This window comes from Ochlerotatus camptorhynchus, unplaced genomic scaffold (genome assembly GCF_037179485.1).
Source record: "Ochlerotatus camptorhynchus isolate MF236.1 unplaced genomic scaffold, CSIRO-AGI_Acam_v1.1 ptg000493l, whole genome shotgun sequence".
Taxonomy (NCBI): Eukaryota; Metazoa; Arthropoda; class Insecta; order Diptera; family Culicidae; genus Ochlerotatus; species Ochlerotatus camptorhynchus.
The window spans coordinates 2,156,093-2,172,083 of record NW_027040978.1 but is presented as its reverse complement, the minus strand read 5'-3'; the positions used below and the strand labels follow the sequence as shown (position 1 = coordinate 2,172,083).

Below are 15,991 nucleotides of genomic sequence, written 5' to 3'. Positions count from 1 at the left end.
ATATCTATACACGAGCCCTTCAACGTGGTTGGTTGCTGGGAATCCGAGACCAAGTTCAAGTTCAACAGGTTTGCAATGAATTCGATGAATTTGATGTTCTCTGCCTTAGAGACGTGTGGCGTTTTGTTGCTTGTGAAGGGGCTCGTTTAAAGCGGAGGAAACGTCGAGAGACTCAACGGGCAAAGGCAACGTGATGCTCGTATTGATATTTTCAGAACAATACAGAGCTTAACCGGAGGAAGACCGAAACCCTCAACTGGCAAATGTAACCCGTTTGTGTGACGTGTCTCACTAATTTGCAGCAGACAACAATGTGAACAACGGCCGATGGTACGAAAAGTACGTGATGTATCTTTTCGTTGCAAGTGGAGCAGTATCCCTTGCAAACACCATATCTATACACGAGCCCTTCAACGTGGTTGATTGCTGGGAATCCGAGACCAAGTTCAAATCCAACAGGTTTGCCATGAACTCGATGAATTCGATGTTCTCCGCCTTAGAGACGTCGATATTGAAGTCCCCAGCTACAATGATTGGAGTTGGAAAATGTTTGTAGAGGGTCAGGCTTCTAGTCATGAACGCTTTGGCGAGCTTGATCGGTGTGTTCGGTGAAACGTACATGCTGAATAGTACCATTTTGCACCCATCAACTTGAATTTCCGCAGCGCAAATATCTCCATAGTTTGCGGCTTCAACGAAAATGGGATCATGTCGTTCACCCAGCTGAACAATCGTGTGCGACGTTGATACTGGTGAAATTGATGCCTTCTCGTAAATGGCCACGCCTCCTGCCCTCACATTTTCTCGCTTGAATTTCGCTATGCATATGTAACCTAGAAAAAATAAGCAGAATTATATAAAGTCAAACAATTGAAAGAATTCATTTACCTGATATTTCCGAAGACTCATTGTCGTCCATCCAAGTCTCACTCAGCGCCAAGAAATCGGCTCTGGTCATGACATGGTCAGTCGACAGGTCCTTGGAATGCGCATTCAGGCTCTGGATGTTCAGGGTCATCAGTATAACAGAGTGATCAGCGTTATCGAAGAACGCGATCAACTCGTCACTGAGCGTCAACAATTTGTGGTTTTCTAACCGTTGCATCTCGTCACGGAGTTCCTTCATCTTGGGGGTGTTGCTGCCCTTACCGTGATGAAACACGAATGAATTGGCGGAGTTTGTCATGTAGAGCCCCTGCACTGAACTCACACGTGACATGGCGACGTATACCAACTGCTGCTCCTGGCTCTTGTCATAATCGATAACAATTTCCGCGAAAGTAGCTCCTTGTGACTTGTGAATTGTCAACGCACAGGCACTAACGATGGGAAATTGTATTCGCTTGCATTTGATTACACTGCTTAGCTTGACGTTGACCGATCGCTTGTAGATCGGTGTCCAGTCTTGTTGCAGTACGCCAGGTTTTGAAAATACAAGCGGCCTGGATTTCACCCGAAGTTTCGCACCAACAGCGTCGTTATCAAATTTGAACCACAAGCGACACGCAGACTGCTGGGGGCCATCATCGGTGTGCTCAATGTACCTGAGTTCGCCGATTGCTCCATTGACGAGACCGTCCTCTACTTCTACATTGGTCGTTATCATGTATGACATTCCAACAACCAATCGTAGAAGGTATGGAAGACAACCTGTTTCAGCGACACTCATTTTGTGTAGTTTGGTACGAGCACTGGTTAGCTGAGCAGCGTCTTGGTATCCGCTGATTACATCCTCGGCAGTGCAATCCCATCCATCACGGTTGCTCAAGGCACCATGATTATACGCTTCAACAGCGTTATTGCGATGGTATAATCGTATTGCGTTCGGAACATTCTCCATGCACCATTCGACTGTCCGGAACCTGCTTTCTACCAGCTTGGTCTCACAATCCGACAACCGCTCACCATTTCCGATCTTTGTTAGAATGGAGGAAAACTCAACATCGGTTTGTCGCATCACTTGGCGCAAAGGGAAGTAATCCAGCGTTTGCCATAGTGCTACACCACCGATGGAGTTGTTCGCGGACTTAAAAGTGGGTCTCGCATTCACCGGAGGAAGCTGTCGGAAATCGCCACACATGATTACGTCTTTTCCGCCGAACGGAAGATCGTAATCACCGGTGATGCTTTGAAGCCGCGTGTGGATTGTATTGAAAATGTTTGCTCCGATCATGCTAATTTCATCGATTATTATTAGCTTGATGTTGGCAAACGATTGTCGATACAGCTGCAGGAGTTCGAACCGGAGTTGCCCATGGTGTCTTCGATCCATGGTTATGTGGAACGCCGAATGGACAGTTGTTCCCCCGATAGCCACGGCAGCCTTTCCTGTCGATGCGCAGGCGACATAGGCGTTATTAAGTGCATTATGTTGCTGGCTAAAGCGATTATATGTCTCCATCAGGACATGGAGCGTAAACGTTTTACCGCATCCAGCCGGCCCGGTAAAGAACAACTGGAGAGGTTTTCTGCTGTCATCAAAACAATGCAGGTTGTCGATTACTTGCAGTACAAGAGCTCTCTGTTCAGCATTCGTTTTGCGAACCAGAGCACAGTAATCCTGCTTGCTCATAACGGTCGTCCGCTGTTTTATGACGGCAGATCGAGCGTTCGTGGGTAGTAAGCGGATGTCATCATCGTTGGGTTCCATCACGATGGCTCTGGTACATTCATCACCCTTTTCTGTTGCTACCGCCTCCTGTGCATCTGGAGTTTCCTCAACGCTTACCCTCAGGTACTCATCGATTATCTGCTCCAGGTTCAGATCACAGTCGTACTCTTTACGTTTCGCAAGGATTGCCTGTTCGTGCTGATCGTATAGCTGCAGGAACTTGTTTTGGTCGAGAATATCACACAGCTCATTGCGAAACGGGACGAAGAGGAGTACCATTTCACGCTTGTAGTCCGAAAGCTTCGACATGTCATAGCTACACCATTGCAACACTCGGTGAAATTTCCGAGCCCTGTAAGAGTTGCTGCTGCGTTGCTGCTGGTAGAGGGCTGCGAAATCGGCTAGACACAGATCTTCCAGGTCGTTACGAGCTTCATACTTCTGTATGATATTCAAAGTCCATACATCAGTCGAATCGTCACTGATGCTTTCGTCGTCCATTCGCTGATTTCGTTTTCTGGACTTAATTCGCTCGTGCGGCCACATCGTTGGAATGAACTGCGTCGCTCGGCTTGCTTCCGACATCGGCTGACGTAACAAATACCACGATGCTTCTTGAGCAGACATCTCCACAGAATTCAGCATCTTGATGCTGACCTTCTTCAAGAGAGCGGTGAAGTCTTGATCAGGGAACTCTTCTTGCAGCTTGATGAGATCCCGCTGGAGACAGCTCACTCCACGGTTGGTCTTATTTACGTATTCAACCACGTACGCAGCGCAGGTGTACTCGTCCAGGATGAATTGCAAGTCCATGTTTGAGCCGAGGTGGCTTGCTATCCACGGGTTGAATGGGTTTGTCCATAGTTCATTCATGGATCGCTTGAACAGGACTGTTGGACGGCGAATTGATACTCCAATGACGGCTAGATAACAATCAGGAGTGCAATTACAATCGCTAAGAAATGCTTCCAATGTATCATATGTTTTCGTTTCCAGAGCCTCTCGCATTATCTTGGCTTTCCGGGTGAGCCGATCCCTGCGGCTATCATCGGACGCAATCGGAAGCAAAACTAGTGTCCGATCCATCGGCCAGTACGGAATATTGAACCGACAGTGGTTTTCGTTCCGCTTGAAACATGTGAAAGTATGCTTATGGACCTATAATAATAAAAGGTTTAATAAATAGATAATTTTAAACTAATATTAAATACATAATAACATTGATCTTACTTGATACCCGTAAGTATTCGGCAAATCTCTGACGCTAACGGAACAGAGATCTTTAATCAACTGTACGGTTTTTGGCATATTTTCACTGATTGCTTCCCGCGGATCCTTGTTCAGCCATAGCAAGATGTGCGCGTGAGGACTTCCACGGTGCTGAAATTCAATCCGCTTGAAATAATCGGCCACATAGTGCTTTCCGAATGGACTGTAGTGCCGCGATATCAGCAGGAGCATGATAGTGTCAACCAGCTTGTTGAAGTACACACAGCACGTGACTGGATCGTCATTGACCAGAGTTGCTCTTTGTAATGCAGTCAATTCCTGGATAGGATCTGTTAAGTCATTGCCATTGTGTCCCTCTGACAATCGATGTAGGAGCTTCAACAAATGGGGCCACTTCATCTCATTTGCACTGAGTGTGAGGAACATCGTAGGCTTTCCCAATTGTCGCATCATGGCGAACAAATCTCTCTTCCTTTGTTGCCAATACTGTACTGAATTCGGTATTGACTTGAGGAAGGATAGATTTCGATCAATGCACTGCTCCATGAATTCGCGGTCCTTAAGGTTGGCACGTGTAATATTCGCGGTCCCCATGCACTTAAAAGTGCATTGCAAGCCTTCGGAAACTCTAAGGCGAAGAACTTTCATTGCCATATACAACAAATGTTGTGGTTTGGCCCCACGCCTGTCTCGGCGACGAGTTTCACTGGATGCCATCATGAAATATGTCACCCGAACACCTGGCTTGAATTTCCGTGGATGGCCGAAATATATGGCAGGAAAAGCTAGCTCTTCACCGTGCTCGTCGTAAATCAATGACAGAGGAACCCTGTTTTGCGCGGGAGCGATCTCCAGGCATTTGTCCTCATTCCAAAGGAGCGTTTCCTGTTGCCCGAGCAGCAATTCGGTCTCGTTATCCACGGCAATGGTTTCCAGCTCAATTTGAGGATCCACTGCAGGGGTTTCAAGATCATCTATGGCGATCTGATCAATTGTGATCCCGTAGTGGCGATACAGTGGTGTCGTAATCAAATAAGAAAGCCACGCTTTAACCGTAGTTTTCTTTATAAAGCCGGACAAGTACGATGACTTATGGATTACGTGCTTTTTGATGAACACGTTGAAGGCCTGATCATCATCGAGCTGACGGGGAAGAGAGTGTACCATTTGTGCAACATCCACGGGACAATTGATCACTTGCCCGATAATAGAATAGCTGCCTGTAATTGAAAACATAGTTGATAAATTATAAGTCATCAAGCATTGCAATTTCATTTTACCTGCTGCAAATCGCAATCGGCGGATTTGCATGAATGGCAACCGAGGGGATACCAACCGTTCCGTGACGACATCAAGTGGTGGCAGTCCAGATGGCTTGTCTGGAAATGCGAAACCGTTCGATTTTGCGAAAGCCGGAACTTTTCCTCGCTTCAGATTGCTTTGGCAAGTCTGGCAAGCCAAAAATCCTTCAACGGATTGAAAAGATCCACTGTTAACCAACGCAGCCGCACCCACTTCTGTCAATGGTTTCAAATCATTGGTAAACCATAGTCTGTCGCATATGTCGCATACAGCACCGAACACGTTATCCATGAACCGCTTCGTGAACTCACGATTAGCGCGATCAAAATTTGGTGGTAAAATAGACTCTAAAAAGGAATAATAACAATAACATAATTATTTTATATGCACGTTGACATTTTCGCCTCAATTACGTAACGAATGCACTTGAGATTACTTTTCGTCAAAAATCTATGAAGTTTAAGGTTTTACTCACCCTGACTTGAATGCTCAGGAAACGATGTATCGATTTCCATAGTCTCCAACGGCGTGGCAATATCGGCTTGTATTTCGAAACCGGAAAGCGATGGAGAGATAATGACCGTATCGGGGAAATGTTCCATGACTACAGCATCACCGGCGAAAGCAGCTTCATTGTTAAACAAAGTCGGCAGAATAAAACAATTGTCACCTGGTTCATCGACGATGCCTTGCACTCTGTTTGTTTCTTCAACAACAGAACGCGGCGGAGGAAACACTAAAACACACATTTGAAAAAGCAACATTCCTTTGTCCTAAACCCTCAAATGGTTTTAAGTACAAATAAAACCATTTGAAATTACAAATCCAACTATTTGAAGTTCAATATATTAATTTTGTCGAACCTCTTAACGGAATCCCTTTATGAAGAGCTTTTGAGTGTGTTGATTTATTTCCTTTTAATTCCGTTATTAATTGCTTATGTTTTGACAGATATTTAGTATTTCGTCTACTTCTTGCAGACTTCATCAGTGCCAAGTAGTGTTGTTAACTTTTCATCGAGTACAATCAGTAGATAAGTAAATTTGTTTCCTTTGCGTTAATTCTTGCTAAATTTTATGACCATTTCCCAAAAACCGCCATTCAAAAAGTAAAAAAAAAAAATGAAAGTGGTGAGCGGGGGGTGAGCTAAAATTTTGAGAATCCGTAGAATTACTACGGCGCTATTAAAAAAAATCCGTAGATATCTGGAAAATCCGTAGAATGTTATGGTCGGTCCGTAGATCCGTAGGAAACCTAAAAATCCGTAGATCTACGGATAAATCCGTAGAACTGACCACACTGGTGCCAAGTGAAGTGGTGTTGATCACTTGGCACTGATGAAGTCTGCAAGTAGTAGACGAAATACGCGTATCTGTCAAAAGATAAGCAATTAATAACGGAATTAAAAGGAAATAAATCAACACACTCAAAAGCTCTTCATATTTGAAGTTGATAAAATATTCTGTGAAAATGCATATTCTATTTCGAATATATTGCTCATAGTGTAAATATAATGTTGTACAACCAGCACATGGGCGGTCGCGAGGGGCGCGCACTTCCAGGTATGAGTGCGTGATATTTAAAATACATCGCAGTAATTTAAATACTTTGATGACAGTAATAATTTGAATTTAAATACTTTTAGCGGTATTGAAAGTAATCAACAAATAATTAATGATAATGAATGTAATTAAAAATAATTTAAATGTATTGAAAATAATTTAAATTTAAAATTCTGCTGGTATTTATGGAAATTAAGAGTGTATTTAAAGTAATGAATGCAGTAATGGCAAGATTTTAAATATTTTGTCAGCAGGCTGCGTAGTATTGATAGTCTAGTGCGTGCCCCTCGGGCGGTCGTGTATAACTACATTGCAAACCACGGAGATAGAGAATAAATCAAATGTCGCAGCCTATTTTTTCCAAACACACAGCAAAAAATAAATTTTAATATTACATCCATTAGGATACGCTTCAATCATGTCGAAAATCTCATGTAATTTTTATGGCCACAAAAATAAACAAATGCAGTAAAAGCAGCGTAATGTCAGTTCATGTACTGTATTAATGATAATTTTGCCCTTTTTGGCAAGTATTATTACACCATATTTTTGAAACGATTGAAGTGCATCCATGTGATATCAAAATTAATTTTTTGCTGTGCAGTTTATTGTAATGACATTTTAGCTGCAAGCTTGCATGTGACAGTAAATAACCAACTCCCTTATTTACGCTAATTTTAACATCTATGCTTATGAGTGGTTAGTATTCATTCTCATCTTTTAATTCCATTCAATAAACATCAAATAAATGCAGCAAGAAATCAGCAACATTCTACTTGACATAAATTTATGTCGCGCCCGCAGCCGGTCTTGTCTGCTTCTTTGTGCAAAAATGTTCTGTCGCTGGCAGAAAACATTTTAGAAATAAAACAGTAAGTAAAGGTTATCTTCCATTTGATTTTAAGTGGAATCGACACTGATGAAAACTGCACATTGTAGTCGAAATACGTATCTGTCATGGATACCAAAATTAATTAAGTGGAATTAAAGGGAAGATAACCTTTACTTGCTGTTTTATTTAAATCATTCCGCTAACAACCCAATTTCATTGCTTCAGTTAAGAAGCAATGACATTTTTGCCGCTTGCCAGTTCGTTTGAGTGTGTCGACACAATGGTCATTGCGAAAAGTATCAAATGTTAAGGAAAAAAAGTCAAACTCCATGACTCGTGTCACCACTGATCGAAAAATAACTATTGTCACCGGTTTTATCCAAAACGCTTTGCGCTGTTAGATAACTCGACCACGGAGCACAGCATATAGATTATGAAGTATCAAGAACATAATTAATCACACTGCACCTATTGACAGATTTGACAGATAAATACAGATAAATTTCAGTTGGTGACCCATTTGTTTGTACAAAAAAACTTTTCAACATCATTAAACAAATCATTTTCGCTCATTCACTTGATGAGAATTCAGTGCTTTGGACGATGGCAGATCGATAACTAATCTATCTTCTTTTCCAATTCCCTTAGGGGCTGTTCATTAACTACGTAGACAGTTTTTTGGTATTCTTGACCCCCCTCCCCATGCGTAGACAATTGTCCATACACAATTCTTAAAATTTGTATGAACCGTGAACAATTGCCAAACCCCCCCATACACTGTCTGCGTAGTTTATGAAAAGCTTCTTATAAGTGGCTGGATAAAATTTTTAAATGAACCTTTTCAATATGTATCGAATATATAAATCGATCATTTCTCAATAACTATGCATTATGAATTATTAGTAAAATGCAGCAGAATCCATGAAAAATCGAAATAAAATAATTGGATTTTCTCAGCTGAGGCAAAGTGATACTTGCGACCTATTGAAAAATCACTCCAGAATATTGAACTTCACTGTAAATAACATCCCTTCTGTTGATAATGCTTCATAACCAAGGGGGGGAGGTGGCTGTCATATACGAACAATCGTCGCCTACCTCGCATAACTGGTTCCGAACGTAAACAAGCCATATGAAACCTACAGGGCTTGTTTACGTTTGGAACCAATTTCATACAAGAATGAGCAGTAGGCTGATTGGCCATCACCTCCCCCCCCCAGTTCATAACAAGAAATTTTATTGTCGGAGCTGTGATTTTGACATTTCCCGGAATGTCTTTTCTCGGAATAACCCGGTTTCCTGAACATTCTTTTACCAAAAACATGAAATGTAGACGGCATGAAACTGGGAAAAAGATCATTCAAAACCAATGTTGGATAAATGTTATAGTTATGCTATTGTCAGGTTTATGTCGGATTTAGTTAGGGCTGATATCAGATTACGTCAAGTTGAAGGTGGGGTAATGCTGGGTTGAAGAAAAATAAACGGTTTACAGTATATTCCATTTAGACGTTGGGCTGACATCATTTTCACATCAAAGTTTAATTAAGAACCAATGTCGACCTAATGTCAGAATAATGCTGAGAACTAAATGCGTCGTTCCGTGAAATGACAATCTTACAATAGGGTTATCATCCGAATCAACTACCCGGGAAGCGAGATATCCGTGCAATGATTTCCAGGAAATAGTATAGAATCGTATCTGATATAATCACATAATCGAATATTGTTCTCAAGTAATTTATAGGTTCGCTGATCAATTCTAGAAATTAAAATCCATACTTTCTTTTGTTTATCAATATTGAGAACAGTAAATAACTAAAGCTTGATTGCATCGAACATTTAAAACAATGTTTAAATCACACAGAAACGTTACTTTTCAAGTGCAAGAGAGGGTTCATCAAAAACAGCGATTACTAACAGCTTAAAAGTTCATTCGTGAAAGGGTTACTATAATGATCGCAATACATTCAACAAATAAAAGGTTGATATGATGCCAACGTCGATGTTTATAAATTAAATTGTAAGAAGACATTTGCCAGATTCTCCAAATCGGAATGGTATTGAACGGTAACAGAAGTAGAACTTTGCTACCATAAATACATATTTGTTACGGCGGCTAATAAATAATCAAGATTTCCTACCTCGAGTTGAAGACCCTTCGCCAGCGTCCCAAGCGATAGTTGATGACGCATTAGATACAGCTGTTTTGTTTTTGGCGCGAAAACAGCGAACTCGTTCGGCAGCAGTTTTGGGTCGCTTCGGGATGTCCTCTGCTCCTTGCCCCCTCAATCGCTTTCGAAGATTGCGCATGTACAGCGCAGAATCGTATTGCGACATGGCACAGTTTGATTTTCTCAAAAATATCCAGCTATTCCACGATCACACACAGCGAGAGCGTAATCAGAACTGATATCGATTTCCCTTTGCCTACTGAATTTATACTGTGCGTGCGCACATCTGATAGCTACAGGGAAGTAACAACATAATGAAGTAAGACGCAAAATATTCTAAGAGGGAGGGGCTTCATTGGCTATTCTGCGAGTATAAAAGAAACTGTTATCTAGCGCGCGCGTACAGTTGCAGACAAGGCTTGAAAAGGGATCGTATGTCGTCCTGTTTTGTTATGCATGTTTTTACCATCATCCACATCCAGAGGGCCAGTCACTTTCGGATGTATGGGAATGGTAGGAAACCATTTGGAAATGCATGAAAATTTTCAGTTTTTATTCATTATCGTCTTTATGAGCAGTATTAGATGCACAAAAATTGCACGAGTACATTACTATGGTGATAAGGTAAACACTCGTTGATTTATTTTCATCTGTGAAAGCATGTTTAGTCACAAATCGTGGATTTTCTGATATCCTCCATACTGCAAAAATGATTTTCCTACCAATGAAGGGGTGACATCTCTCGAATCTTCAGTATAGCTACTACTCAAATCATATGATTAATTGCGTGATCTTGTACGTTTTATGCATTAACATGTACAGCAGCAGAGATGCCAGATTTTTTTTTCAGAAGTCTGCGAAAAATGTTTTTGAATTTCAGAAATGTATAAAATTATTAAATTAGCAGAAGTTTTGCGTGTGACGGGGGGGTCATGAAATAGATGTGAAATTTGAAATGTCAGTAAAAGTCATGTTCAAGCAAAACAGACCTGCTTTTAACGAATTAAACCTAATTGGAGTTGGGAATGCATCCATTTACGCGTATACGTTCAAAGCTATTAATAAAAAGGTAACTAAATTTTAAATTTTTCCCTTCATTTCAAAAGTCTGTAAATATCTGTGAAAAAACTAAAAAGTCTGTAAATGTCTGTAACGAAAAAAAAGTCTGTGAAAAAAATAAAAGTCTGTGAATTCACAGACATGTCTGTGAATCTGGCATCTCTGACAGCAGCGACGGACGTTTCAATGTTTCATTCTAGCTTGTTTTGGTTGTTTGCGCTGTGCATGCCACAGCTGCTGCATAGAAGCCGATTTTCCCATATTCCTGCATATTGAAATTCCAGAATGAGCGATAGCGAGAATCGATGTGACTTTTGTCACTAGTGAAGTGAGAGAAGTCACGTCGTGGTGACGTGACTCTCTGTGGAAATCAAATGGAGAGTAACGTCACCACGACGTGTCTTTTCTCACTTCACTAGTGAAAAAAGTCACTTCGACTCTTGGAAAATAACCCCTACTTTATTTTTTACTGCCCAAGTTAGAAGCAGCACAAAGCACCAAAGTGACTGCGATCAGTTTGCTGTTTTTGCAATCGTTCACAGCTGAAATCGGCGAAGGGAACTTGGTCGAAATCAGAATGTGAACGAAGTCAAAGCAAAAATGTGTCGTGTGTTCGATTGGCGCTCTGTCGCTGCGTCCCTGTTTGGGAATTTACGTTACATGTTCCATTTTCGGTTTTCACAAAGTGTACCCCCATATAGAAATCACAGACGTAGTCCTACGTCAAAAATCATTAGGGTGCTCAACACGGAAGAGGCTGGCGAGCTGTATGTTGTTTAGAACGAGGGTGACGCGCTTGGCATAGATGGCTCACAGCGACTCACGAAGAGCTACTGAATCCGATCAGTAGCGGTGCGGCTTCTTCCTCTTTCTTCAATGATGTGACGCTCGTGTTGGCTGCAGCTCGCTGCTTGTGGGCAGCCTTTTGTGTATTGGAGAATTATATTCAACGCCACGCGCCGAAAGCACTGCTGATGATGACTGACCGGACACCGTGTGTGGTGATGATTGAATAAGCACCGTTCGGCGAGACCAGATGGAATTCTATTTTGAAATCTGTTGCAGAGAAAGCGCTTTTTGCAGGCTATCGGTGATAATTGTGATCACCATTGCAACAGCTGGACATTTGTGTAATGTTCATTAGTAAACTATTGCAAATTGATAGAGTGTTCATTTTATCAGATTCGTAGAAAACTTTCCAATCGAATGACTTGTTTAGAATTAAAATCCATTCGCTACTGACAGAATTATTAGCGAACAAAACCTGACTACTTTTCGCGTAGCGCGATTGATTTTGTTTTTTTTTTTATTATTATTATTATTGCACCTCCAATATGTTGCCGAAAGACGTAATTCTACGTCAAAACATCTCATATCATGCAGTATATCACATTTAGTTCATGATTCCGCGTATTTTTGCACAAAATGTTGAATATTTTGAATAAAACACACTTGAACAGTTCTATTCTAGTTTGGTTTGTCGTGGAAAGTTGTGTAAAATTGTAGAAAATCGTAATTAAGGGGGAAAACATTATTTTTGGTTTCCACTCATGAGGAATTACATTCATTATAGTTTATGCACAGGACGTTCTTGCATGATATGTTTCCCTTTAAGGTGGTTCGCTGTGAGATCCTTATTCTCGCTACCGCTTCGAAATTTTAAGTGCACAAATATAAGCTTCCACGACACGTACTGCAATGAAACTGTTACTCCACGTTTGCTGCGCTGCAGCATACATGCAGTAGCAATTTCAGGTGAAATGGAACTCTAATTTCCGAGTTTTGTGTAATTGAAAATTTTAGGTGGAAGTGCATTTATAGCATATGTGGCGGCCATTTTTGGACTCTACAAGGAATCACCTTAAGCCCCTCAATTATACTTCTATGCCTTTAGTAGCTGAGTGATGAGAATGGCTACCTCTCACCCCAGTGCGTCTGATATCAATCCCAGCCGAGGTCGTTGGGATTTTCAGAGGCTCTCACACCAAATTTTTAACGCTAAAAATCAGCAATTTTTCGCTGAATTTTGCTGAGCTGAAATTTCAGTAATCATTTCAGCAATATAAAATTGCTGAAATTTCATCAATGTGAAATTTCCTTCTGCTTGACAGAGGTTTACTGAATTATCAGCATATTTAATAGAATTGCTGAAAATTCAGCTAATTCGGCAATTGCATAATTTGACAGCACTTTGCTGATAGAATTCAGCAATATTTATCATTGTACCGAAAAAGCAGCTTTTAAGTTCTAATCATACTGGTTTATTCAACACAAAATTAATTTCGGTTTATTTGAATCATTTTGATTTATTTAAACAAATTCAATTTAATTTCCATGCAATCTTTCGAAAAGATTCGATTGAAGTGTCACTTAGTACCTCATCAACTAGGTTTGCGGTTCCAGCGCCCATAATGAGTGCGATGTTCTCCTCAGTGCAACTGGAATTGTCTGGCTGTAACTGATCGAATTGTTGGTGGTGCCCTTATGGGATGTTTTTTGATGATATGCTGCTTCAGTCTACTGAACTTCCGGTAGCTCATCCTGCAACCTTTTTTAGTGCATGTGATGTGCACAAGCTCCTTATCAAAATGATGTTTATTCTCGTGTACTTTTAAGGTGTCGTCGAAGTCCATCAATATATCCCTCAACCAACTGATGGCAGTAGAAACACTTCAGGGTGTCTGCCATTGCTCACGAGGCTGAAGAAAATACAAGGTTGTATTTAACTATTCTACTTACCAAACAACTCCTCCACGTCACAACGGTCAGATTTCAGATTCAGCAGAGCTTCCTGAACTTCCAGATCCATTACGCACTTAATTTGTTGCAGAATAATTACTCAAAAACTGCACGCACACTGCACTCAGCGTAGTCGAAAAACAAAAATATTGGCGACTTTTTTATCTTATTTTGACAGAGTGAAAACGATACGATGAAATATGCTGAATTTTCAGCAATCTGGTCAAGTTGCTGGTTTTCAGTTAAAACGAACCAAATTGCTAATTTTCAGTAAAATCGTAGATTGCTGATTGCTTTTCAGTAAACCATTTTGCTGAAATCTTTGATCAATTTTCGGTGTGTACACTGTCTATAATCGAGGGGGCGACCCCGGCGTAGTGGTTAACATCCATACCTCTCACGCTAAAGTCACGAGTTCAAATCTCACCCCTGGACAAGTCACGAATGACCCAAGAGTGTTAAAGTGACTATAATAAAAAAAAAAAAAAAACCTATAATCGCATATCAGTCCCATATGGATATTCGTCAATTTTAAGATAATAACGCTAACCACTATCAATTGGCATCTACTTTCATAACACGTGATAAAGCTACGGACTTTGATCATGAAAAATGTGAGAACAACATCAAGTCAGTTTGTCCCATCAAGCAAAGTAATCGCATATCAGTCCCATTCTGAAAATCAATCGTCCAGACGACAAGTTACAGTTCTGTTTTTTTTTTTTTTTTTTGAAGCCCATATATTTTGCTGATATAACAAATCATGCAAACTTCATTGCAATAGACTTTAACTTGAAAAAAATATCAAGTAAATTACAATTTTTTTTTTTCAAATATTAAAATGGGAATTGCACTTCGTACCTTCAACTGCCAGTTTCTCAATCCTACTTTTTCCATCCGGAACTGATATGGGATTATAGGCAGTGCATTTCTGGGCACAGTCTTCGGATAGTTTCGATATGTAGGTTCCGGTGTGTAGTCACACTCCCTAGCCCCTGGCGATTGACACTCGAACAGAGACCAACTTTAAATAACGCAAATAAGAAAAAGTTCTTCCAGGAATGGGATTTAGATATTCACCCGTTAGGTCTACCACTTCAATCTTGAGAGGAAAATTCGACTTTGCTTCCACGAAACGAGAAAAAAAAATTTTTCGTAGTTAAGTAACGTTCACCGAATGCTGTGATTATTGGCAATTATCCTCCCTCATTGTGTGCCGCCCACTGCTGTGGCTCGTGGAAACCGAATCGAGAAACTTTCACTAGGAAAATGTTGCAGCTCATTCCGGGCCGTGCCCCACTGGACAAAAGACGACGCCGATTATTCTCTTGACCGTGTTGCGGAAGCGTCGAAAGGCTGGATAGACGATGGCGGCAAATGGAAACAATGAAACCGATCGATCTCTCGAAGGAGTAAAGTTTTTTAATTTCGAAAGTATTCTCTGTGAAGTTTTTGCTAGAAAACGGGGGAGCTTCACTGGCAGAGTAAGATTTTCCGATGGATGGAGAAATTAATCCCCAGAGTGTGAACCTTGGCAATGATAGTTTTTTTTTTGTTCTTGGAATCGGTGGTATTGGACATTGGAATGATCGTCACTGTGATTATCTTGATGAAACTCAGGCCGGCTTTATCATTGTAACCCTGAAACGTCGAGCAAACACGTTATCTCTGCAGCAGTTGCTAATTTATTTGAACAGAGTGTTGGTTTGGGCGGGATGAAGGAGGTGGTCGCTTTGAGTACATGCGAATTAATGGGATCATAAAATCGCAAGTGCCATCAACATGTGATACTATCAGACTAATTTATGTCAGGGTGAAATGGTGAAAATTTGTTGCTGATTCTACGCCCCCGAGCCGTAAATTATTCCGTTTCCATCCATTCCCAATATCCATGCTGATGTCGAGGCAGCTGTACTAACTCATCGGTGTGATTGTGGAAAATTGAATTTATATACCACGTAAAAAACCACAACCCTTTCATTATACTCCGACAGCAGCAGTTCAATCGATTCCGACCATTCTGAACTGCCTGTCTGCATTGATGAATGATTGTTCGATGGGTTCAGCGTTGCAGTAAGGAGAGAGAATGTTGGGCTCAAGCTGGTGGAAAAGTTAATCAGAATATGATCCGTCATTTCAACTTATTATTATAAAGAAAGATAGAAGGATTAGTAATTTCCATTTAATTCCATTACCTGTTTGTCATGTGACTTCATCTCGATGAGTCTGACCGTCACAATGCACAACGGTATAGTGCTGGCGACAACTCTCTGTTGAGACAACGGTACCCCATTTCCATGCTCCTCCCCTGATCGAACCCAAAAAAAAAAGTTGTCCTTTCTAACCTCGAGAAAACCACGAGCAATCAGTCCTCTCTACTAACGGGTGTCCACTAAAAAATGAGAATGAAAATAATGGGTCGGGTAAAAAACACCAGTGAAGTTTACTTCAAACTGATTTATTTCATACAACGGGTTAGCTT

The 15,991-nt window shown here is 40.9% G+C and overlaps 1 protein-coding gene across 1 annotated transcript; it reads right to left on the bottom strand.

Moving 5' to 3' along the window:
- Nucleotides 1–291: 291 nt before the first annotated feature.
- Nucleotides 292–13,579, bottom strand: LOC135712592 (uncharacterized). The gene is made up of 6 exons (XM_065235546.1): nucleotides 13,510–13,579; nucleotides 5,122–5,358; nucleotides 3,842–5,061; nucleotides 3,562–3,769; nucleotides 889–3,501; nucleotides 292–833 (listed from the first exon to the last, which is right to left on the bottom strand). The coding sequence occupies exons 1-6, from the start codon at nucleotides 13,577–13,579 to the stop codon at nucleotides 292–294; spliced, it is 4,890 nt and encodes a 1,629-aa protein (XP_065091618.1).
- Nucleotides 13,580–15,991: the final 2,412 nt, after the last annotated feature.

Bases quoted from the DNA above. Each gene is read 5' to 3' on its own strand.
- LOC135712592 (XM_065235546.1), bottom strand. From the start codon at position 13,579: ATGGATCTGGAAGTTCAGGAAGCTCTGCTGAATCTGAAATCTGACCGT. The intron at 3,502-3,561 runs GTAATTGCACTC...GCCGTCCAACAG, and splicing joins GGAAGCATTTCTTAGCGATT to TCCTGTTCAAGCGATCCATG. The intron at 834-888 runs GTAAATGAATTC...TATTTTTTCTAG, and splicing joins TGAGTCTTCGGAAATATCAG to GTTACATATGCATAGCGAAA.